The 24184-nt window shown below is 34.3% G+C and overlaps 1 protein-coding gene across 4 annotated transcripts; it reads right to left on the bottom strand.

Annotated features, from left to right (window-relative positions):
* Positions 1-801: 801 nt before the first annotated feature.
* On the bottom strand, positions 802-20148 carry LOC123534153 (serine--tRNA synthetase-like protein Slimp). 4 transcript variants are annotated; one of them, XM_045316249.2, is made up of 16 exons: positions 20081-20148; positions 18065-18246; positions 16918-17423; positions 16167-16289; positions 15673-15750; positions 14847-14921; positions 12843-12879; positions 12111-12177; positions 11149-11290; positions 9855-9987; positions 7633-7710; positions 6527-6689; positions 5572-5665; positions 3014-3112; positions 2101-2175; positions 802-1519 (listed from the first exon to the last, which is right to left on the bottom strand). In XM_045316249.2, exons 3-16 carry the CDS (start codon positions 17389-17391, stop codon positions 1511-1513), a joined length of 1647 nt encoding a protein of 548 aa, XP_045172184.2. In that variant the 5' UTR covers positions 17392-17423; positions 18065-18246; positions 20081-20148; the 3' UTR covers positions 802-1510. The 4 variants fall into 4 exon arrangements, with proteins under 4 accessions (XP_045172184.2, XP_045172183.2, XP_045172185.2 ...); XM_045316248.2 differs by lacking the exon at positions 20081-20148 and adding an exon at positions 18964-19246; XM_045316250.2 differs by lacking the exon at positions 18065-18246.
* Between the last annotated feature and the right edge of the window lie 4036 nt (positions 20149-24184).

Raw genomic sequence — 24184 nt, 5'->3', positions numbered from 1 at the left:
GTTTTTATGACATCACCTATTTGAGTCCCAGTTTGAATTTGGCCTAGATTTCGTAAGGACAAACATTCTGAACAGGGTCTGTATTCATCAATACTGAAAGTCTGAATCTTAAAGAGTTAGGCATGAGAAATCCTGAGTTTGTCATAACTTTGTTGATAGCAAATATTTATGACAAAATTGGTGGTTTGTACATTCAGAATGATCATTCATGCCAAATTTCAGTAGTCGGTCTGAATACCAAATGAAACTTTAGCATTTTGATATCTATGTCTAAATTTCTGACTTTTGAACACTGATGAAAATGGGCCAAGGAGTCATGAAGACCATGAAGCAAATGTTTATGATACAAAAGATTTTTCTAAAGCTCAATATAGTCACTTAGTTCTTAAAAGTGCTGAAGATTTATCTTCAAACTCATATGCAATTTTATTAAGGCAAACAGTCTGGCCAGGCCTCATTGGAATTGGGTAGAAATGATTGTAAAACTGTTGTAGATAAAATACCTTGATTTGAGCACATTGTGCTTGGGTGAGCTTATAAAATCTGAAATTCTCGAGTCTGATGACTGTAACCATTACCATCAATTTCAAAATATCAAAGAACTGAACAACCCCAGTTGCAGACTTGTAAATAAACACGAGTTACAATGCTATTGCAGAGTGTTGTTCTTATATATTTTTGCACAGTATAAGCCTACATAGCACAAACTTGCTTTAGAAGATCAACATGTATAACTATTTGAACACTTCCACAGCAATCTTAAAAGAAAAACAGAACAGTTTTGTAATGGCAGCAATTTATTTTTTTATTTTCTATTTAATAGGTTGGTTGTGTACAGATCATATAAACCAGTAACAAAACCAATTTATGCAACCACAACAAGTTTCAAATCTATACATATAGTAGCCAGATAATCAAAATCAAATTCAAAGGTATCAATTATGGCAATTTATTTAAGCCCCTAACATTTTGGACTTTGGACAACATAATTGTTACTCTAGTATTTCTCGGTAATATTTCTCTGACAGTTTATGTATTGCCAATGATATACAAATACAACATAATCTGTCTAAATAGAAATCATTTTACATGCACATTTATTAATAAGAATAGCAATTCTGTCAACATCTACATAACACCAGATTTAGTTCACTGTCAAAATTTGGTATGATGAAAGCTTTCATCCACAATCACACCATGAACAATATATTCCTGATTCAGTGACAGGATGAAAGATCAGTACATCACTTATATTGAACAGTTTTTGTATGTTTTCCTTACATATAAAAATTTCCTATTCTCAGCTCAACATAAAGATAAATTTTCTTAGATTTCCAGAACTCTATACAACTCTACTCTTCAGTTCACAATATCACAGTTTACTAATTTTCTTGAATTAGTCTTCTAATTGTCTGAACAATCCTTGTATAGCTGTGTTCCTGTATCGAAAATCATTGTGTAGAAACTGAAAATCCTTTCATCCTGATACATGTATTTGGTTTGTATAATGTCATCTTTCCTGGAAAAGGTAAAAATACAATTACTGTTTGATCCATCTAATCTGTAACAGATTTTTTAAATGAAGTTTTAAGTATACAAAGTAGAAGATGCTTTTGTAGAAAAACACATGTCTCCCCCAAAACATAGTAGGCAAGAGGTCAATAGGGGACAGGAGTGAAAATCAAAGAGACACTGATAGTTGGCTTAGTAACTGAAATGCAATAGGGATCATCTACTCGGCATGTCAAATCATCCTTTGAAGTATCAAGGTTCTGGGTCAAGTGGTTCTCAAGTTATGGATTGGAAATGGTTTTCCATGTTCTGGCCCCTGTTACCGTGACCTTTAAAGGAGTCACCCCAAAATCAATAGGGGTCATCTACTCTGCATGTCCAATCATCCTATGATGTTTCAACATTCCGGGTCATGTTATTGTTTAGAGCAATGTTTCACTTTCAAAACTTAAAAGATTGTCCATTAAATATCAAAGTTTTTTTTTTTTATGAATAAACCTAATGTTCATATCACAGGACTGTGATGATGCACTACGTTTATTAAAACTTTTGAGAAATACTTCTACAGATTTTCTATAATTTAGTTACCCATGTGTTGTCTGCGAGTCCATACTCCAGAAGTAATGCTATCATTCTTGTTACATCTGTTACTTCACAATGAACCTGAAAAAAAATAAGGAAACCTTGCTTTGAAAACAAAACAAGTTATTGAATTTGCACTGGATTTACTTCATGTTGGTGAATTTGTTGCACGAGACTGAATTTACTGCATGCCACTTAATTTGCTTCATGTGACTGAAATTGCTTCATGTCACTGAATTTGCTTAATAGAGCTTAGAAGGAAAAGCAACTTTTAAGTAAAGTCACCGGGTTGGCTGGTGGTCTAGTGGTAACACGTCTGACTGTCAATCCAGAGGTCCAGGGTTCAAATCCCGGTCCAGACACTGGAAATTTCTGAGCTGCTCTCGAGTGTCTCCCACCTAACTTAAGAGGCCTTTACTGGTTCTTCCCAGGAAAGACGGCTTCGCGTGTATAGGTGCTATACAACGGGCATGTTAAAGAACCAGACTGTCTATTCGCAAAGAGCTAGGCTAAGTTAGCCGGACAAGTCTGTATCTAAAAAATAATTTCTCTCTAGCTGTTATGGGGGCTTTATCTCACTCTGTCCCTCTGGTCAGATTGCTCTGTGTCTGTACTAGTAAAGGATCTTGTTTATCATGAAAAGGGCGCTATATAAATCTGATATAATAATAATATCTGTATTTTTTTGTGTACTTTGGTGACTCTGGGTAGGTCTTGATGCCAAAATCAAATTTTTCAACTAATAATTCTACTCTTAGTTTGTGACAAACTGTCAGTTTCAAGGTGAACATTTGTAATTTTAAATAAAGTTCACTTTTTGGAGTTCAGACAGACATAGCTTTGTTTCTCCATATTGCTTAGCATGACTAGAAATATACTTTATACAACAGTCTTTCAAGCATATTTCATAAAGACGTACCATATACACTGGGTTTGAGGAAGACTTCCGCGTACTGTGTGAACACCTGATCATCAACCGTCTACTGCTGTAGTCTCCACACATTGATACTGATGCCACCTGTAACATATATAAACTAGTGCTATCACTGATAATAATTCATACCATCAGAAGCAGCTTTTGTAAAGTGAAGGTCAACTATTGTGATCATGACCTTGGATGTAGTGGCCCTGGGTTGTGCACTCTGCATGACAGTTTGGTAAGGTTTTACAATTGATGCTGGTATTAAGAAAATCCTTCCAGTGGTTTATACTATGAACTGGACACAAAATAAAGCTATTTGACCTTTGACCTCCAAGTGTGACCTTGACCTTATACCAAGTGATCTGTCATATGTGATTCTCATCATTATATCAATGATTTGCAATTTGTGGTTCCAGAAAGCAATTATGAACTGTCAGACAAACCTATAGACCAATGAATGTGTGTGATTCCAATACAGCCCCAGGTCCCATACTTTATGCCAGAGTATAATGAAAGGTCACACAATATCAATGTTAACTGTAGCATGAAACTAATATTCTCACATTGAGATAAATATTAATCTGATAGTAAGTTGGTACTTGATGACTTAGATATATAGTGTCTCTCATATAGTCACAGTTAACACTTATTTGATTATGTTTCAAAAATGTTTGTCTTATTTCACTAATTCCTGCAAAATCATATAACTTCCTTGGCAACAAATTCCATGGATTCTGCCAAAACAACCTTTTCAAGGTTTAATCAATTTGTTGAGTGTACAGTCTAACAATAAAACAAGAGCTGTCGCAGGACAGCAACGCTTGACTATTCAACAGCCTTGTCAGTTGAATGAAAATAAAAGTTGAAAAAGGGGATTTTTTTTGTAAAACTGCAAAAGAGGGTCATGGAACCTGTAAAATGCAATTCAGTTCATGACAATGGACAACTGTGTAAAGTTTCAATCCATTCCCATAAGTGGCTACTGAGATACCAGCTTACATACAAAAAATTAACGAAAAACTGCTTAGTCTAACAAGAGCTGCCGGAGGACAGCAACGCTCGACTATTCAACAGCCTTGTCGATTGACTGAATACGAAATCGAAAAAGGGGCATAATTTAAAAAAAGCAAAATAGGGTTATGGAACCTGCATAGTGCTTATCAGCTCATGACAGTGAACAAGTGTGTGAAGTTTCAATCCATTCCAATAAGTGAGTACTGAGATACCAGCTTACATACAAAACCTTAACAAAAAATTTCTAAGTCAAAAAAGGGGCATAATTTTGTAAAAAAAGCAAAATAGAGTTATGGAACCTGTGCAATGTAAGTCAGTTTATCACAGTAAATAAGTGTGTGAAGTTTCAATCCATTCCCACAAGTGGTTACTGAGATACCAGCTTACATACAAAACCTTAACCAAAAATTTCTAAGTCAAAAAAGGGGCATAATTTTGTAAAAAAGCAAAATAGAGTTATGGAACCTGTGCAATGTAAGTCAGTTTATCACAGTGAATAAGTGTGTGAAGTTCCAATCCATTCCCACAAGTGGTTGCTGAGATACCAGCTTACATACAAAAACTTAACCAAATCGGGACGCGGACGTGGACGCCGACGCATGGGCGAGTCCAATAGCTCTACTATTCTATGAATAGTCGAGCTAAAAAGGGACATAATTTTGTAAAAATGCAAAGTTTTATGTAAACTGTGCATTACATGTCAGATCATGACAGTGAACAACTGTGTGAAGTTTCAATCAATTCCCATTAGTAGATACTGAGATACCAGCTTACAAACGAAAACTTAACCAAAAACTGCTAAGTCGAAAAAAGGGGCATAATTTTGTAAAAATGCAAAGTAGAGTTATGGAACCTGTGCATGTCAGATTATGACAGTGAACAAGTGTGTGATGTTTCAATATATTCCCATTTGTGGATAATGAGATACCAGCTTACATATAAAACCTTAACCAAAAATTGCTTAGTCGAAAAAGGGGCATAATTTTGTAAAAAAGCAAAACAGAGTTATGGAACCTGTGCAATGTAAGTCAGTTTATCACAGTGAATAAGTGTGTGAAGTTTCAATCCATTCCCATATGTGGTTACTGAGATACCAGCTTACATAGAAAAACTTAACCAAATTGGGTCGCCGACGTGGACGCATGAGTGAGTACAATAGCTCTACCTATTCTTTGAATAGTCGAGCTAATGAACCAGAATCATATCTGTGATCTTGGATTTTATGTTATGGATAAATGTAACCTATAATGAATCAAAATTACTCCTCGAAGAATAATAATGATCTAACCGTACAGTATGTATATGGAAAATTATTTGATAAAGCTGATATTTAATGTTATATTTTGCAAAGCATTTTTTATAAAGTTTTCAATTCTAAAGCAAGTTTTACTATTCAAATTTTAAACTAGAATGCAAATTCAAATAAACACTTTATTTTTTTTTCACCTGAAATTGTGTAGGACCATTAAGACAATACTGACAATAGTACACTTCATTATGATTAAAATTGGGCATGTGATTTCGAACAATGAAAAACATACTTTCAGATACTGTTGTAGACTGGGTACCCAGATCTGTAACTCTATTCTGTTCTCTTCTGCAGCAGTAAGTGAGCAGGCAGGAAGTGATACCAGTCTAAAATACATATAATGTAAAAACAGAGACAGAGTCAAACTGCATAAAAATTTAATTTGAAATTTTAAGTAAAAAGAAGGCATAATTCAAGAAATATTTGAGCTAGAGTTATGAATGTTGTGTCATGTTATTTCAGTGATAATTAATGACAAACATTTTAAGTTTGAATCAAATCCATTTAGTAAGTAGCAGAGATAAAGTGTGAGCATCAAAGCTTTGACCTGAAATTCTATGCAAAATGGAAATCATTCACGAAATAAATGTGCTAGAGTTATGGCCCTTGTGGATGATGATGAGCAAAAAGTATTTTAAGTTTGAAGCAAATCCAACAAGTAGTAACAAAGATAAAGTGAAAGTGTATCTTAACTTTAAACAAGTTGCAGAGGCTGACACTGGATGGAGTAGGATAGCTCTCCATATACCTTATATAGTTGAGCTAAAAGTGTCACAGTAAAAAAGGGGCATACTTTTATCAAAAATAAAAAAGATCATTTTCTTGGTATTATCATTTGGAAGGCATGTGTGAAGAGAATCATTCAGTTGTAATTAAGTAAAGGCATGGATGTGAGATTGCTGTGAATCATCAACAGTCTACAATAGTTACTGTAACTTTTGCTAGAGACTGTTTTTTTTTTCCTGTTGCAATTTACTGGTACTCTCCAATTTAAACCAAGCAAGCAAAAATTTGGTTTGCTACTGATAATTCATTGGAATTATGCATTCAGGTCTAAGTAAGGTTATCACAGGTCATCAAAGTAAAAAATATTGTAATTGTCAGAATTATTTCTCTCAAAAGTGAGATAAAATCTCCATAAAATTCTGAAGGATTTCAAAGGAAAGAAAGAGCTGCAAAGTCCATACCTGAAAGGTAGTTCAAACTGCTTATAAATATCAGTCAGTATATCAGTAAACTGTTCCATGACCTGACCACAGGATTCCCTGGTGCTGCATACCCCACACAAACACACCTGTATAGACTGCAACACCCCATATAAACCTGGTAAACTACTTGTCTCCGAGTTTTCTGAAAAAATAAAATTGCATTTATAATTATACCTGAACCTAAGACCAATTTTTTTTTTAACAATAGCAATGCCTATTATACAATTATTGACTTTTTCATAGGTTGATATCAGGACTTATCAACCCGAAAAGTTATATTTACCGAGCCGAAGGCAAGGTGAATATAACTTTTTGAGGGTTGATAAATCCTGATATCAACCTATGAAAAAGTCAATAATTGTTTTATTACATGAATAAATGTATAGTCAGTCTTGTTATTACAATTGTATCTTTAATAAAGAAATAAGGAAATAAATATAAAAGACCAAATCAGGTTGATATTCGTTTTCAAAGCACCTACTTCGATCTATTTTTATTTCCGTACTATTTATAACCCAAGATAAGTTGATATGTACTAATTACTTTTCGAACCGTTTTTAGCCAATCAGAGAAACAACAGAATACAGTCATGTAATAAACATAATTGTCTGTCACAAACATATTAATATTGATACCAAAAGTTAAAATAAGTCCATCATAACCAAACTAAATCTTGTTCTATTGTTCTACTGATCCACATTGTAATTGATACACACTATAATTTATCTACATTGTAATTAATCCACATTGATAAACCACATGCAAATATGTATGTATGTGGTGAAACTGAAAGTATGCAAAATTTTAATCCAGACATGTTCCTTACATATACAATTTTGCATATTTTTGTTTGGAATAAAAATATGTTGTTATTCATTATACATCTGCATGCAAACAATTAACCATCATTTATGCTTTGCACAGTATTTAAAACAATTGTATATGATTAGTAGTTGAAAACATTTCTTTTGTGCAAGCTGGGTCAGATAACCACTTTCTGTTCTTAACGTCACTGCTCAATGCAGTTTCTAAGTAATTACTTTCTATGTCATTGAAAACTGCCATCTTTTTCCATGTAAACCTACCTGGTATATAGTTCCTTCCAACCACAAACAGTTTGACTGGCAGGTCTTCAGAACTTATCAACATTTTTGCAAAGTATGCTGTAGCAAGATAAAATATTTTCTTGTTATCACTTAATTAAACATTTCTTTTACTTCATTGATAGGGAAAGTTCTTAGAACTTAAAATATGTAGACTACACACCATGACTGCTTTCTGGACTTCTCACCAGTACTCACATCTATTGTTTCATCATCTAATCTGTAACAGTGTTTTTTTTTTGTGTGAATTGCAGATTTATTCAGGGATGTAAACTAGCTATTTTTTTTAGGGGCCTAGACTGTCAAAAATAAATGCTTAACATTTAATTTAGGTATATGTTCATTTTATCCAACAATTTAGGGGCCCAGCCCAAAATCTAGAGGCCATGGGCTACTGGGCTCCTGCTAATTTATATCCCTGTTATTTTGCAGGATCCAGCTTAACTATGTATCATTTTTAAGATCTCGTAAGAATGAATGAGGATCTTTTGAGTCTTAAGTATTTTTTTTTTCATGTCAATTTTATGGCCAAAAATGTATTTTCCTATTGTAAAATCAGGCAAAACAATTTTGAAAATACTGACTTTAGAAATTTATGCATGGGACCTTGCTTTTATGCTAATTAAGATATCCTGAATCCATTCACAAATAAAGTCAAATCATTTTTTAAGACCAAGAGTCATATACAAAGGAAAATTCCTCTCAGAATAGTATTTTTGATGAAATATTTGAAACTAATCATGAAAGTTTGGGAATTTAAAAAGTTCCTATTATCACCCTCAGAGTACTTCATGTGGTGTACATATACGCCCGTCACAGCAAATTTCTTTACTCTAGCACCTGTATTTGCAGATGTAATTTTAATTTTGTGGTTGTTTAGTAATCATTGTAATTCTTTTGTTTTTCTAAGTCCACAAAAAAACTCTTTACCAGGTAGAGATACCTTAAAATACACCTAAAATTAGAAAGTAACAACTATGTTGTACCACAGAAAAGTGGTCTTTGTTTTTCCCTACGGTCAATTATAAAAAAGTTACAATATAAGTTATTTATAGTAACAACTAAGGGAAGTTAATCTTTAAAAAAAAATAAAAATAAAAAATACAAAAAAAAAAATTGTAAGTCCACACAAAAATCCTTACCAGGTAGAGATTGGTCAAAATACACCTCAAAATTGGATGTAACATGCATGTTGTACTACAGAAAAGTGGTCTGGATTTTTCCCTACGACTAGTAATGAAAAAGTTACCATATAAGCTATTTATAGTAACAAAAAAGGGAAGTAATTCTAAAGAAGGGAACTGCGCAAGACACTCCGTCTCATGATGGTGTATAATTGTGCCAAGCTACATCAAAATCCCTCTATGCATGAAGAAGAAATGCTTAGGACAGTCATTCTTGTATCTGACCTTTGGCCTCTAAGTGTGACCTTGACCTTAGACCTAGGGACCTGGTTCTTACGCATGACACTCCGTCTTGTGGTGGTGAACATTTGTGCCAAGTTATGTCAAAATCCCTCCATGCATGAAGAAGATATGCTCCGGACAAAGTTTTCATTCTTGTATCCTTTGACCTCTAAGTGTGACCTTGACCTTAGACCTAGGGACCTGGTTCTTGCGCATGACACTCCGTCTCATGATGATGAACAACTGTGCCAACTTTCATCAAAATCCCTCTATGCATGAAGAAGATATGCTCCGGACAAAGTTTTCATTCTTGTATCCTTTGACCTCTAAGTGTGACCTTGACCTTAGACCTAGGGACCTGGTTCTTGCGCATGACACTCCGTCTCATGATGATGAACAATTGTGCCAACTTTCATCAAAATCCCTCTATGCATGAAGAAGATATGCTCCGGACAAAGTTTTCATTCTTGTATCCTTTGACCTCTAAGTGTGACCTTGACCTTAAGCCTAGGGACCTGGTTCTTGCGCATGACACTCCGTCTCATGATGGTGAACAACTGTGCCAAGTTTCATCAAAATCCCTCCACGCATGTAGAAGATATGCTCCTGACAAGGTCTGTGGACGCTGCCCGCCCCCCGCCCGCCCGCCAGGGGCGTTCCCATAATACGTCCCGTTTTTCAAACGGGCGTATAAAAAATAAGAATAAATACAATATATACCATATTTTGATATCTCCACCCCACCAACCAAAGTCAGAATGTCCAATAAAATCAAGTGATTTACACTGCATTACTTACATAGAAATGACAGCTGTGAAGCCCCTTGCAGAAACATGTGGTCAGAATCCCAATCTGTTATCTGTTTGGTACCATGTTTATATTGCAATCTGTATACTGAAGCTGGATCCATTACATCAATACAGCCAGCTTCCTAAATTATGCAAAAACTGTGTGTTTAAATACCAATACAGTAACTTCAAACAGTTACATGTATTTCTAACGATTACTGCTTTTAACTTACTTTAATTAACTGACTGAATGACATTCAGCAATTTACTGATTTTGTTTGTTTCAGGTTTAACGCCGTTTTTCAACAGTATTTCAGTTATGTAACGGCAGTTAACCTAACCAGTGTTCCTGGATTCTGTACCAGTACAAACCTGTTCTCTGCAAGTAACTGCCAACTTCTCCACATGAATCAGTGGCGGAGGACAAATGATTTGAGACACAATGTCTTTTATCAAATCGTCACGGAGAACATACGCCTCACCCAGGGCTCGTACTGAAGAACCCGCGATCCATAGATCTGCGCTCTCCTATTGAGCTAAGGGGGCGGGCTTATTGAAATAAAACTGTTACAGTGGATAATATTTGAACTTCCACTTGCGTTGCTTTCACTCAAGAACAGCTTATTTTAATTTGTCACTCAATGACATGGCTGTACAACCCATGAAAATACTGTCTCTGATGCCACTGATATTGTCATAGTCAGGAAAATGTCGCATAACTAATGTTTTCCTGACTTAGGCAATATCAAACACAATGGCGTATGTTTTTGAGTGTGAGTTTTAAATTTTAGTTTTAGACAATGTTGCAGTGAAGTTTTGAAGCTGAATCCAAACTCATGACTACAAGTATTTCCTACAACCTCTGACTTGTTTATTAGTTTATATTCAGTTCAGAATGAATAATCTTATTTTCCATCTTTGAATCACTTAGAAAAATACTGACCTCTTCTGTAATAACCAAAATATTTCAATTTCTACATGTGTGCACATTATATCACTGATTTATTTACAATCAGACAAAAAGAAAAACTGGCAATAAGATTATAAAACTGAATTTGGTGACAAGTCTCAGAATTTAACTTCGGTATCCATAAATTTTGAATCTGAGCTAAAAATCAACCAAACTTAATACGGTTAACCTCTGATACTGGCAGCACTAAACAAAACCAATCTTAACATAAAATCATGCCACAAACCCTGATACGTATCACTCAAACCAATTCAATACTGAATCTTTTCAACCATAAGAAACCAAGTCTGGTCTTCAAAATGCCAAGCAAAATAAAATATGTACATTTACCCACCACTACAGGAGTTTTAAACATCTCTGGTGCCAACATCTGTGTTATATTCTTTGATCGGAGATGTGCTGAGAAATGGTTTACAAGTTCTTGTTCTAATACCGCTAACCTACCAGTTAAGTAGTATGCACTGTGTCCAACATTACTGAAATATCAGGAGATTAATTTTCAAGCATTTCATTTTCATTCAAATTACCGATCATCAGTCTTATCTTTAACAACAATTTTCAACATACCGGTAGTCATACCTCGTTTAGCTGAAGTGAAAATTTACTTTACATCTATTATGGACCTTCTAAGCTCTTTTCCAGTCATGTTTTGGTGACTCCTTCCTTCACAGACTTGGAACAATATTTATTTTCAAACATTAGGACTTGAAGTCATGGATATCGCCCTATGAAGATAAAATAAGTAGGAATTTTGTTGTTGGGATTTGATTTCGTGAATTGATGCAATAATGAAATCCATGAAAATTAAGCCCACACATATATCCATGACTTCATAGTACTCAATTACAACTTGCAGTATGGTAATTTTGAAAATATAAATCTTGAATTTGCAAAACAACACAATCTGGGCAAAACACCTTTTTTTCTAATAAGTACAAATATATGTATCAGTGTATATTATTATATATAAATATATCACAGACTATCCTTTTCTACAGTGCACTGTATAATCATAGTCAAAAAATCCATTATGAAAATAATGAAACCTGCTTGTTTGTCTTGTTTTAAGAGACAATGACACAGTTCAGGATAAAACAGCAACTTCCCAGCTTTTCATGGTGGAGGAAGTCTATATGTGCCCTTCTTGGCATTATTTCAGGCACTGGTTGATCCACTGATCTTCTGCAAGTCAGATGTTTGCCCTAGTGACAACCTAAACAGGGCTAGAACCAACAGTGGTCAGGACTATGACTCTGTACTTAGACTCACTTCAAGAACAAACCAGTTACACCATACCTTAATCTTACCATCTGTGATTTCCTCAATACTTCATCATGATCAACAGGTACAGCAGGCTTCCTGTCTGAAATATACCCTTTATAATATGAATTAATCTGCTTCTTTTTGAGAGAAAGACTTCAAAATACTGAAAAATCTGCGAATTTCATAAGAAATTTCCAATTTCACAAGAAATTTCCTGGTTTTGGCCAAAATGGCTATTTTATGAGGATATAAATTTGTGGATTTTGACCTTCGAACATAAAATAAATAGAAATTTTACTACTTCTTTGGGATTAGATTTTGTGAATTGACTCAACCAAGAAATCCATGAAAATTAGTACCGCACGGAGACTAATGATTTCACAGTAGGCTGTAGGCTAAAGTTTTGTGGATACACACAGTTCACTCCTCCAAATCCTATCCAGCTTCATTTACAGATAGCCTTAACTGGGACTGTCTACCAGTAAATAGAATTTTATTACACTTTCAGTTAAGGATTTTGTTTTCATCTATAATATAATCAGGATAATGCTGGACTTTCTACAGGTGATGAAGTGTTTATCACTCATCCAGTGGTCACAGGTGAGAATCCCACATTGCTCAAAAAGTGTCTCCTCAAATGCTGGTTACCGGTATTTCACAGAAAAGGACTTGAGAGCAATTCCGTAAACTTCTCATTTTATCTATAAATAAGTTAAAATGAAACATATTTTGCCAAAAAAAAAAAAAATTATCTTTATACCTTACCTTCAAAACATTCTTGAAGAACTACCAGCTTTTCAGGCTGAAAACAGAAAAAAGTCATCTTAAACTCTTCATGTTGTGCTAACTGTATCTTTAATATTATCATAGGATTGTAAAATTGGATATCTTAACCTGGCTATCTACCTGCATTTTAAACAAGAGTTACGGTAAGCATTCTTATTGGTCATTTTCAAAAATGAACTTTAATTTAACCAATAAGATGCTCGAGTTTTGAAACTGACCTTCAATCTCAATTACATAACCTTGGACCCATTTTCAAGTTAATCTCCAACAGTAACACACAACTGGTGTACATATATCAAATATAAATAATTCTGATCTATAAATAATCTTATTTACAGAGGTATATCTTTAAGTTGAGAAATTCATGACTATTACGAACTAAATAAAGGAAATAGCAGTTAGTGTTACCATTCCACAGCTCAAAGTTTTGTTTTTATTAAAGAGCTGTTAGAGGACAGCAATGTGCAGGCTGTTCATGATCTACACTGGTCGCAAAGGCAGAATCAATCATGTCCAGCATGATAAGGGTTAATATGTATTATTGTATCATTCTATAAAAAACCTAGAAAAGTTCATATAGCTTTATCTCTAAATTAAGGGATAGCATCTATAAATGCAAAACTGCTGATATGTTTTCAGAGGAGTCTCACTGCTGTTGTTGTTTTTCAATGCTGACTTTTTTAGTTGGGTTTAACATTGCACCGACACAATTATAGGTCATATGGTGACTTTCCAGCTTTGATGGTGGAGGAAGACCCCAGGTGCTGAATTTTTTTAGTTGTGCTAAAGCCTTAATGCTGATTTTTCCAGTAGTGGCTTGATGTTCATTTTTTTGCAGTATTTTCTTATTGCTTTTCAGTACTGCCAAAATGCTGGTTTTTTTCTTCAGTACTCAGCAGAGTCTTAATGCTGATTTTTTCAGATGTGCCTATGCTGACTTTATGCTGATATTTTCAGATGTGCCTATGCTGACTTTATGCTGATATTTTCAGATGTGCCTATGCTGACTTTATGCTGATATTTTCAGATGTGCCTATGCTGACTTAATGCTGATATTTTCAGATGTGCCTATGCTGACTTTATGCTGATATTTTCAGATGTGCCTATGCTGACTTTATGCTGATATTTTCAAATGTGCCTATGCTGACTTAATGCTGATATTTTCAGATGTGCCTATGCTGACTTTATGCTGATATTTTCAGATGTGCCTATGCTGACTTAATGCTGATATTTTCAGATGTGCCTATGCTGACTTTATGCTGATATTTTCAGATGTGCCTATGCTGACTTTATGCTGATATTTTCAGATGTGCCTATGCTGACTTTATGCTGATATTTTCAGATGTGCCTATGCTGACTTTATGCTGATATTTTCAGATGTGCCTATGCCGACTTTATGCTGATTTTTTCAGATGTGCCTATGCCGACTTTATGCTGATATTTTCAGATGTGCCTATGCCGACTTTATGCTGATATTTTCAGATGTGCCTATGCCGACTTAATGCTGATTTTTTCAGACTTGCCTATGCTGACTTTATGCTGATTTTTTTCAGACTTGCCTATGCTGACTTTATGCTGATTTTTTCAGAAGTGCCCAACTGCTTTTTCAGTGCTGACTTAATGCTGCATTTATCTAATGGGCCAAAATGATTTTTTTTTCAGTAGTGCCACAATGTTCACTTTTTAGTGGTGACTTTAATACTTCTTTTTTCAGTAGCACCACAATACTGACTTTCTTTTCATTACAGCCTTAATGCAAGCTAACTTTTTCAGTTCTGACATACCACTTTTTTCAATCGTGTCAAAATGCTGATTTTCATGAGTAGTGCCACAATGATTTTTTTCCACAGAAGTGTCAAAACTGATTTTTTTCAGTGTTGCCATAATGCTTTTTGTGTGGAGTCACACTAAATCTGAGGGAAACAGACAAAGTTCAACATATGAAAGTAGAGTACATGTATTTACCAGTTAAAGGATACTTACAACATCTTGTGAGAGGTTGCTAGGCAAGGATAATGCACTAATCATCACTTTCTCTTCAACATCCCAATACTTCCCCTATAAATAGATAGACACAATCCAACATTTTATAGACTGTATCAAATTTTGTAATATCTAAATATTTAAATAAGGTTTAACAAGAGAATAACTTTTTTAATGTCAACTGCTCATTTTAACTGACTGGAAACGGCAATAAAATTACATGCCTTAACCCATGAAAACACTAAATGGCTTCGGATTCTGAATTTTGAGAAGTTTTCTTAAGAATGCATTTATACATAATTACTATAAACTAACCCCATTGCACTATTTTGCATTATTTTACTGTCATATTCCTTTAGGCCAAACTTGCAATTGGAAATACAGGATTTTCTGTAACGTTCTTGGCCATTACAGTCTTAAGTCTTACAAAGTGTAGTTTTATGGGAAGTGCTGCAAAACTGTCACAGAAATACCATACAGGGACATTTACTAAGTTATACAGTTCAGTTGTTGCTTCAGTGTATGCTTGCGTGTTATGAAAATTTTGACCAAATCTAAATCTTCCTGCAAAGAAACAGCACTGGTGAGGTGTGGTCATGGAGGGTAGAGCCTAATACAACTTCCCGACACTTGGCCCTCTCAAATTTACTCTATAGGAAGTGAGATAATTTCATTGTTGTGTATACATATTAAATTACTTTTTTTGCAATCAAATGGCCTCTGGCTAGTACACTCCACCTGTTACTCTTTTTTAACAGACTCAAGATCTATTGACAGGGTCATTACCAAAGAGTATTCATTAACAATGTATGAATGTTTCACATACCATAAGTTCTTTCTGACGTGTCTTTGCATTCTTGCCTTTTTCAACAAGCTTCTTCATTTGGGAAATCTGTTCTTTTGACTGTAAGGTAGAAAAGTTTAATTTGAAACTCAAAGATCCAGTTGTCATTAACAAATACAGTAATTTAACAATCTCTTGTGATCTGGACATGGTAATATCTTGTTATTGTATGAACATCATCTTTCAAGTCCTCATTTTTTTTCTAAGTAATTGAATTTTGCCACAATCAAAATTTCTTTGTTTTTCTTTTTTTAAAGGCACCTGTGTAGAACCACCAGCGTTCCTGAACCAAGCTGGACATCTTCAACACATGAAAGAATTCTATTGCCAAACTAGAGTCTGAAACCCACAACACAGAAGGACAAGAAAGTCTACAACCTCAACCACTCAGCCATAGAAGACCCTCAGATTTGTATTTTCACATGTAAATAAAGTCACACTGAGAGAATCTCTGTAATACATCACAGTTATCTTACCTTTGTTTTACTTTCCTTTTGTTGAGCAACGATGACAGCAATCTGTCTGGCAATGTCTTCCCTCTCTGTTTCAAGTCTAAATTTCTCTTTATGTAACTCAACATACTCCAGGTAATCTCTCCTCTGAAACAGTAATATTGCAACTTATCATTGGGTTATTCAAACAGTTTCAGTTACATCGATCCGGGATATTTTATGTAAAATTACTTTTGCCAAAATTTGGGTTACAAAAATTTGGCAAAAATAAAAGTAAATAAAAAAATGAACTGTTTGCAGTTATGTATTTGCAAAGGAAAAATCACATGCCGCCAGCAGGCTAAAGGTTTAAGTATTAGCAAGCAAACTGCTAATTAAAAATAAACTTACGGTACCAGGACAATATTTTTGTCAAAGTATCGTGTCAAATCTTGGATTTCATGCTATTTTGCATTAGGTTATGCCTAATTTTTAAGAATGCAAATATACCATATAATATTTGCAAAAGTTGCAAACATTTCCACAATGCAAAATAAGCTGCCTATATTTAGTAGCTACAATACCAATGAAAATACTTTGCAACAAAAAACTTTTAGTAACAACAACTGCTTCACTAATTGATTTTCAAAGTATTTTGTGATCATTTCATTTTTTTTCCAAACACAAGTTTGCTGAAGCAGTGCCTCATGAATTTTAATGATTTCAAAGTATATTTTCATATAAAGCTGCTTTAAAGCAGTAAGTTTTCATGTGGTAAGCTTAGTAAAATGCTTACCAACTGTTCAACATCAATATGTAATCCTCTCCTTTGTAAATTTGTCTTCAACTTCTCAATGTCAGAAAGTTTTTCTTCAAGGTCATGGTCAAACTGGAAACTAGACGATGAATCAGAATGTCTGTCACTCACAAATACAGATGAACTGTAAAATCTCGCCTGTAGAACAATTTGGGCTGGAGGCATTATATCTTCTGTTCGAAATTTACCATTCTGACCTAATAATTTTGCATTCTGCACAAACCAATTCACACTCTGCATTAATTTTGCTCTCTGTATTAAACATTGTGCACTCTGGGTTACAAATTTTGCTCTCTGGTTTGTGTATCCTTGCTCTTGTGCACTACAACCTGTCAAAAGCTTTCTTGATGGACAACAGGTCAACTTCCTGCATGATGTTATGTATGTGTAAGTCAAAAGCCTTGGCACAACTTGGCCCTTTATATAAAACAATAATTTCGACTTGGAATTCATATCAATAATCACGTTTTTCCCAATCGTCACCTCTGCAATGTGAAAAGAAAAACTATTACACTTCTTCATACTGTTGATATTTAACATTCAGCGAAATCATTTAATTTTGCAGGCATCAAATTAATATGTGGTTTTGATAGAAACAGCTATTTCATTGGAACAAAAATAGAATCTATAAATTTACAGACTGAGTGTTTGAAAACTGCTGAAACTATATTTACACTCAATATTGCAGCTTGAAATTAACTTATTTACTTAATATGGTATGCATAAATAAAGGTCAATTGTAAATTTCAGTCATTTCTATTGATTGATTTTTCTGAAAATGCCAAAAACTCAAAGTAAAAAAAATTGCTGAAACTCAAAAATGACCTTTACCATAAAAACTTGAATATATTAGTATAATATTACGCAGTTTTTTTATGATTTTTTTTCATTTTCACAAAGGGGTGCGTATTATACACCAAAGAGTTTCATACATTTTTTTCCTAGTTTGATAGCATGTAAATGTCGCCAAATAGGGTTTTCCTTGACGCACAATTTTGTGCGTTTTAACACAATGAATTTCAAAATGACCCTCAAAATAATTCTGAATGCATCATTGATGGTGCAACGTAATTACCATGAATAACGGCAATGCGAAATTTTGTACCCAATATTGTAAAGAATTTACCGATTTGTGCGAAGTAGTAAGGTAGACTGTGTTGCGATTTAATTATCAGAGAAACCTCTACGTCTCTTTATATGGAAAACCATTCAACAAAAAATGGCACACCAACAGAAGATGACGTGTTTTCTGTCTTCTGCAGTCTGCACGTGAGGAAAACCCTGTCACTGACTCGTCCTCAAATGAAACTGAAACAGAATCTACAAACATTAACAAAAAGGTTTGCAGACCGAGAGGGTTTAACGAAAAATGGTTGTCAAAATACGACTGGATGTTTGTCGAAAACGGAAAGATGAAATGTTGGCCTTGTATTAATTTAATACACGCCAAAGTAAACCATTTGTATCGGGGCGAAGATTTTCGCAACACTACATTTACTCGTCACCAAAGTTCCATCAGTCACGCAGATGCATTCAAATGGTTGAAACTGCAGTGCAAGCATTTTCTCTTGGTTTTTTTTTTTTCATTATCTATTCATTTTTCAGGGATCACTTTTGGCAGATACTATTATGAGATTAATTCCCATTTGCCTTGAATCAATGAGATTTTTGACAAAATGAATGGGATTTTTTCTTTTTATAATGGGATTTTACATCGGCAGACAGCTTTTATTACACTGAAAAACAAACATCTGTTTATTTGTAAGAACAATTATCTTGTAAATAAACAAAACATATCCTTTCAGAGACACCTTTTATAAATCTAAAATTCAGTGCCAGGAATTGCTGAATAGGTTGATGAAAGTTGTAACCAAGTCTTGGGTCCACATGCCTTATTCCCCTAATGATTTTACTTCAAAGCTGCTTTGTCAAAGTTGAAGTTCAGTTATGTTTTAATCTTTCTGGACTTGATACACTTCCATTAGGTCAAAACAATGTTAAAGTCAAACTTATTTATGACCCTACCCTCAACCATTTCGTATGGAAATTCGGGCTTTCAGCGTTTTTTATGAAGGAACTTCAGCAGAGGTTTCTCCACCATCTTGTTATACTCATCGCTATTCGTCCGCGCGAATGGAGGCAGAAAGTTTGTCCTTCCAGATGCTTAAATTTCTGTTTCAATGGTATTTTGAAACATCGCGAAAACAGATTATTTTTGTCTGGTAGTCATAATCATTGGACGCTCTATGGAGATAAAAGCGAAATTCAAGCGCCTAAATGAACGTCACATGAAAATTAAGTAACGGCAAGACCGCATTTTAGCGAAAAGTTGCAATTTCGGCAAACGATCTACGGCCACGCGGATGCGATTTTTAAGCGCATTTGAGCAAAATTTATGCGATTTTCGCCAAAATAATGCAAGAATATCGCGGAATCGCGGCCAAAAGTGATCCCTGATTTTTGAATTAATATGTTACAAAAATGACCCCTTGAAATTGAAAATGACCCCCATGGCAAAGTCAAACATGAAGAGGTCATGATGACCCCCAATCAAAATTTCCAAGGTAAAACCCTGGCTGAAAATCGGACAATTTTTGTCATTTTATATGCTGTCTGCCGTTCACGTTATTTGCATCTAGCTCCTATTGAAGAGCGCTTTCGGCTGGGTCTAAAAGCAAGTACGGTGTCGTACTATAAAGTTGCTTTTAATTTTGTGTTTTCTTTTTTAATTTTAAGACGTAATTAATCGTTTAAGTGCCCATGTGCTCATGAAGTCGGTCAATTGTCGTACATATCCAACAGCGATGGATAATGGGCCAGTAGAATTAATAAAACCTTGTGAAGTGCCAAATGTCGCGGTTTGTAAAAACATTTCCAATCTGTTAGCGGCTGTTCAAATAAAATGCAATTATAACAGTTTGTTTGTTATTTCTGTATTAAAACTGTCAGAATGAGTGACTATATCTTCAGCAATGGTAGAAATCTTCCTAGGTGCATAATAATACGTCGCGAAATCTTATGACAATTCTTATAAAAAACAATATTTAAGTTTTTAACGTAAAATTTCGAAAAAGAAATTGCTGATAATGTCATTTACATTTTGTTACTAAATTCTCGCTGTAAAGCAAACGATATAAGTTACCTAATTATCCCAAAATCATCCGGAAAATCCTTAAATAACATCTTGGTCCGCCAGAAGCTTGCGAATACTTACAGGTCAGATGGAACTAAATCAATTTCCATAGGCCCACATTGTAATGTTTACGGTCATGGGCTTTTCCTAACATTTAAACTTTTGATGCCACCTACCCAGGATGAAAGATCTATCCAAGAACTATCGAAAAACTGCAAGAAATGTATAATGTTGACCGTCACTTTTGGGCACTTTTTTCTCATTGAACTCGGTTACCCCTAGTCCGGCAGTGATTTAAAAAAAAAAAAAAAACACGAAAATGCTCACTGATAAAACATGCATATTTCTCACACAAAATGCATCATTCCATATAATTTTATCCAGTAATCATGGATTAAAGTTTTAATTTATGAAATAAGATAGTTTTCAAACACATCCGTCATTTTTCCAGTGAACTTCCTGTACTGTCTGGAGTTCCCCAGGGGTCTGTTCTTGGGCCATGTCTCTTCCTGGTATATATCAATGACTTACCAGACTTGGTCAAATGTAACGCAAGAATGTTTGCAGATGACACCATAATATACCTTACCATCAACTCCATTTCAGATAGTGTATCTCTGCAACAAGACCTCATTAACTTAGAAACCTGGGAGAAGACATGGTCCATGGAGTTCAACCCGGACAAGTGTGAAGTCCTTAGAATCTTTAGAAAGAAAAATCCCGTGGTCTACCCCTACAAACTTCACAACATAGAGTTAAAAACTTGTGAGGCAGCTAAATACCTAGGCATAACCATTTCCAAAGATCTAAACTGGTCCAAACACATTGACAATATCACTTCCAAAGCAACTTCCACTCTTCGCTTCATACAATGGAATGTGAAAACTGACAATAAAAAGGTCAAAATTGCTGCCTATAACACCTATGTCCGCCCTCAACTTGAGTATTGTTCAAGCGTCTGGCATCCTTGGCAAAAAACCCTCACTAGCAAAGTCGAAAATGTCCAAAGGTCAGCTGCTAGGTACGTCATGTACGACTACAGTTACACCAGTAGTGTTACACAAATGCTGAAAACTTTAGAATGGAATACACTCCAATATAGAAGGTTACACAACTTATTAGTAATGTTTTATAAAATAAGGACCCAGACAGTTGCAGTCGACCAATCTCATCTTATTCCAACTAGAAACCTAAATTACTTAATCCCCATGTCTCACACTCAGTACTTTTCTAACTCCTACTTCCCAAGGACCATCCATCTCTGGAACTCCCTACCAACTTATGTTAAATCTAGCCCAAGTCTCAGTATCTATAGAGAGAGGCTGGCGGTGGTCAGTATGTAATTCTATTGCCTCTGCCCCATTTTATCTGTAGCATACTGTCTTTTTTATCTTTTATTATTTTAACATTGTAACATATCATTTCTTTAACAACTGTTTCTCTGACAGCGCCGCCCAGTGATAGTCGGAAATCGACGGTTGGGTGAAAGATGTAGATGTAGATGTAGATCCAACATATTTTACACCAATGGGAGATCACTTTACTTTGTAAATATACACTGCGGAATACATATACTTTTTCAACAAATCAGAAGCCTCGTTAAGTACTTCCAGCTGACTTAATGAGATATTTTTTCTTAATTAAGATAAGATTTATTTGAGTCGGCAAGACAATTACAAGTCTTTTGTAGTCTGTAACCTTAGAATTTCTTTTTATATGAACAAAATATTGCCCAAAATGATAAAATAAACATTTACGGAGTGAGATATTATTACCTTTTTACTCAGATACCCATATGCTGAAAATTGGTGGCGGGACATGCCTGTATTCTGAGATAGAGATAAGAGACTCAAATTAATTAAGAAAATCAGGATATATCAGTCGCCATACTCTATTATTTAACCAGAATGAGGAATGTGTAGTGATAAATGTCACGCCTAATTGCTTGCATGTATATTTTATGAATACGCTGATAGTTCTGTCCACGTTGGGTCTATTTCTCACCCCACCCACTGCCAAAATCGCGTGTTTTCTTAGATTTTGCACTTTATGCTCCTATCAGACAACATTAGGGTGCAAAAGTGTAATTAAAACTGAACGAATATATAGCAATAAGTGGTACAATCAAGAAAATTAATTTACTTAAATCTATATGTACATCAAATAGAACCCGGGGAACAGTCAAAGTAAGCACCTGATGACCAGAAATTGAAGGACTTTGACTGCTAATGCTACTTTCTATAGCATGTATTAGCAAATATGTCGTGCAGAACATGTTAAAAGTGTAATGTCATCATTAGATATTTACGTTTTACCAGAATGGCCAAAAACTGACACATAACTCTTCCTGTAGTCCCAAAAATAAAGCATAAAATAGGAAAAATTTCAAATGACCACTCTATTTTTATTGCTCTTTTCAGTTTCTACAAAAGAATTTTGTAGTCTGTAACCTAAGAATTGAATAGTCTGTAACAGTAGAATTTAGTAGTGTTTAACCTTAGAAAATAGTAGTCCGTTACCTTAAGAACTTAGCAGTCTGTAACCTTAAGAATTTAGTAGTGTGTAACCTAAAATAAAGAAGTGTGTAACTTAAAGAATTTAGTAGTGTGTAACCTTAAAAATTTAGTAGTGTGTAACCTTAGAATTTAGTAGAATATAACCTTAAGATTTTAGTAGTGTGTAACCTTAAGAATTTAGTTGTATGTTACCTTAAAAATAGTAGTCTGCGACTTTAAGAATTTAGTACTCTGTGACTTTAAGAATTAAATAGTCTCTAATCTGAAGAATTTAGTAGTTGGTAACCTTAAGAAATAGTAGTCTGTAACCGTAGAATTTAGTAGTGTTTAACCTAAGAATTTAGTAGTCTGTAACCATAGAATTTAGTAATTTGTAACCTTTAAAATTAGTAGTTTGTAACCTTAGAATTTAGAAGTCTGTAAATGTAGAATTTAGTAGTCTGTAACCTTAAAAATAATAGTCTGTAACCGTAAGAATTTAGTTGAGTGTAACATTAGAATTTAGTAGTCTGTGACCTTAAGGATCTAGTAGTTTGTAAACCTTAACCTTAAAAATTTAGCAGTCTGTGACCTTAAGAATTAAGTAGTCTGTAACTTTAAAAAATTAGTAGTTTGTAACTTTAAAAAATAGTAGTCTGTAACCATAGAATTTAGTAGTCTGTAACCTTAAAAATTAGTAGGTTAAAGCAGTCTGTAACCTTAAGAATTTAGTAGTCTCTAACCATAAGAATGTAGCACTCTGTAACCTTAGAATTTAGTATTCTCTTACCTTAAGAATTTTGTAGTCTGAAACCTTAAGAATTTAGCAGTCTGTAACCTTAGAATTTAGTAGTTTGTAACCTTAGAATTTAGTAGTGTGTAACCTTTGAATTTAGCAGTCTATAACCATAGAATTTTACAGTCTGTAACGTTAAGAATTTAGTAGTGTGTAACCTTAGAATTTAGTAGTCTGTAACCTTAAGAATTTAGTACTCTGTAACCTTAAGATCGAACTAACAACCCCGCGATCCGTAGACCAACACTCGCCCTACTGAGCTAAGCGGGCGGGCTATTTATTTTTTTATTGTAAATTTTCTAATTAAAACTTTCAGGGATAAGGATTTATTGTTCTCTCTTTTCTTACTATGATCCTTAAAAAGTTAATAATTATTATTTATTATATAATATTTTTATTACTAAAGGTATTTTTTGTTTTATTTCAGTAAATTGTCTTATATTTTCAGTATATTTCTTTTATTATTTAACCAACCTTATTATTTAAAGATAACCATTCCTAACATAACTCTGTCAAAACTCACGATTTTAAATACCAATTTTCAAAGTCAAAGATAAAATGCCTCAAATATTTAGGGGGACACCATTACCAAAAGGGGGACAAATTGAACAAAAGGGGGACAAGTTGACCAAATTTTATCGTGAGGGGGATGAAATGACCAATTTTGGGGGATGAAATGACCAAATTGGGGACGAGTTGACTTGGTCACAGACACTTGGGGCTTTGACAAGCTTATCTTAGTATTGGTCATCAATTTTCTGCAAATTACCATCACACAGACATATCCGATGAACATGAAAAATTTCTTTAGCATCTCAGGTA

This window comes from Mercenaria mercenaria, chromosome 12 (genome assembly GCF_021730395.1).
Source record: "Mercenaria mercenaria strain notata chromosome 12, MADL_Memer_1, whole genome shotgun sequence".
In the NCBI taxonomy this organism is placed as follows: domain Eukaryota; kingdom Metazoa; phylum Mollusca; class Bivalvia; order Venerida; family Veneridae; genus Mercenaria; species Mercenaria mercenaria.
The sequence above is the reverse complement of the archived record's forward strand: the minus strand, read 5'-3'. Positions and strand labels throughout refer to the sequence as shown.

Coding starts and splice junctions, on each gene's coding strand:
- LOC123534153 (XM_053520105.1), bottom strand. Junction 12,880..14,846: donor GCAACCTCTCACAAGATGTT/GTAAGTATCCTT, acceptor TTCTGTTTTCAG/CCTGAAAAGCTGGTAGTTCT. Junction 9,988..11,148: donor TGTTTAAAACTCCTGTAGTG/GTGGGTAAATGT, acceptor TGCATAATTTAG/GAAGCTGGCTGTATTGATGT.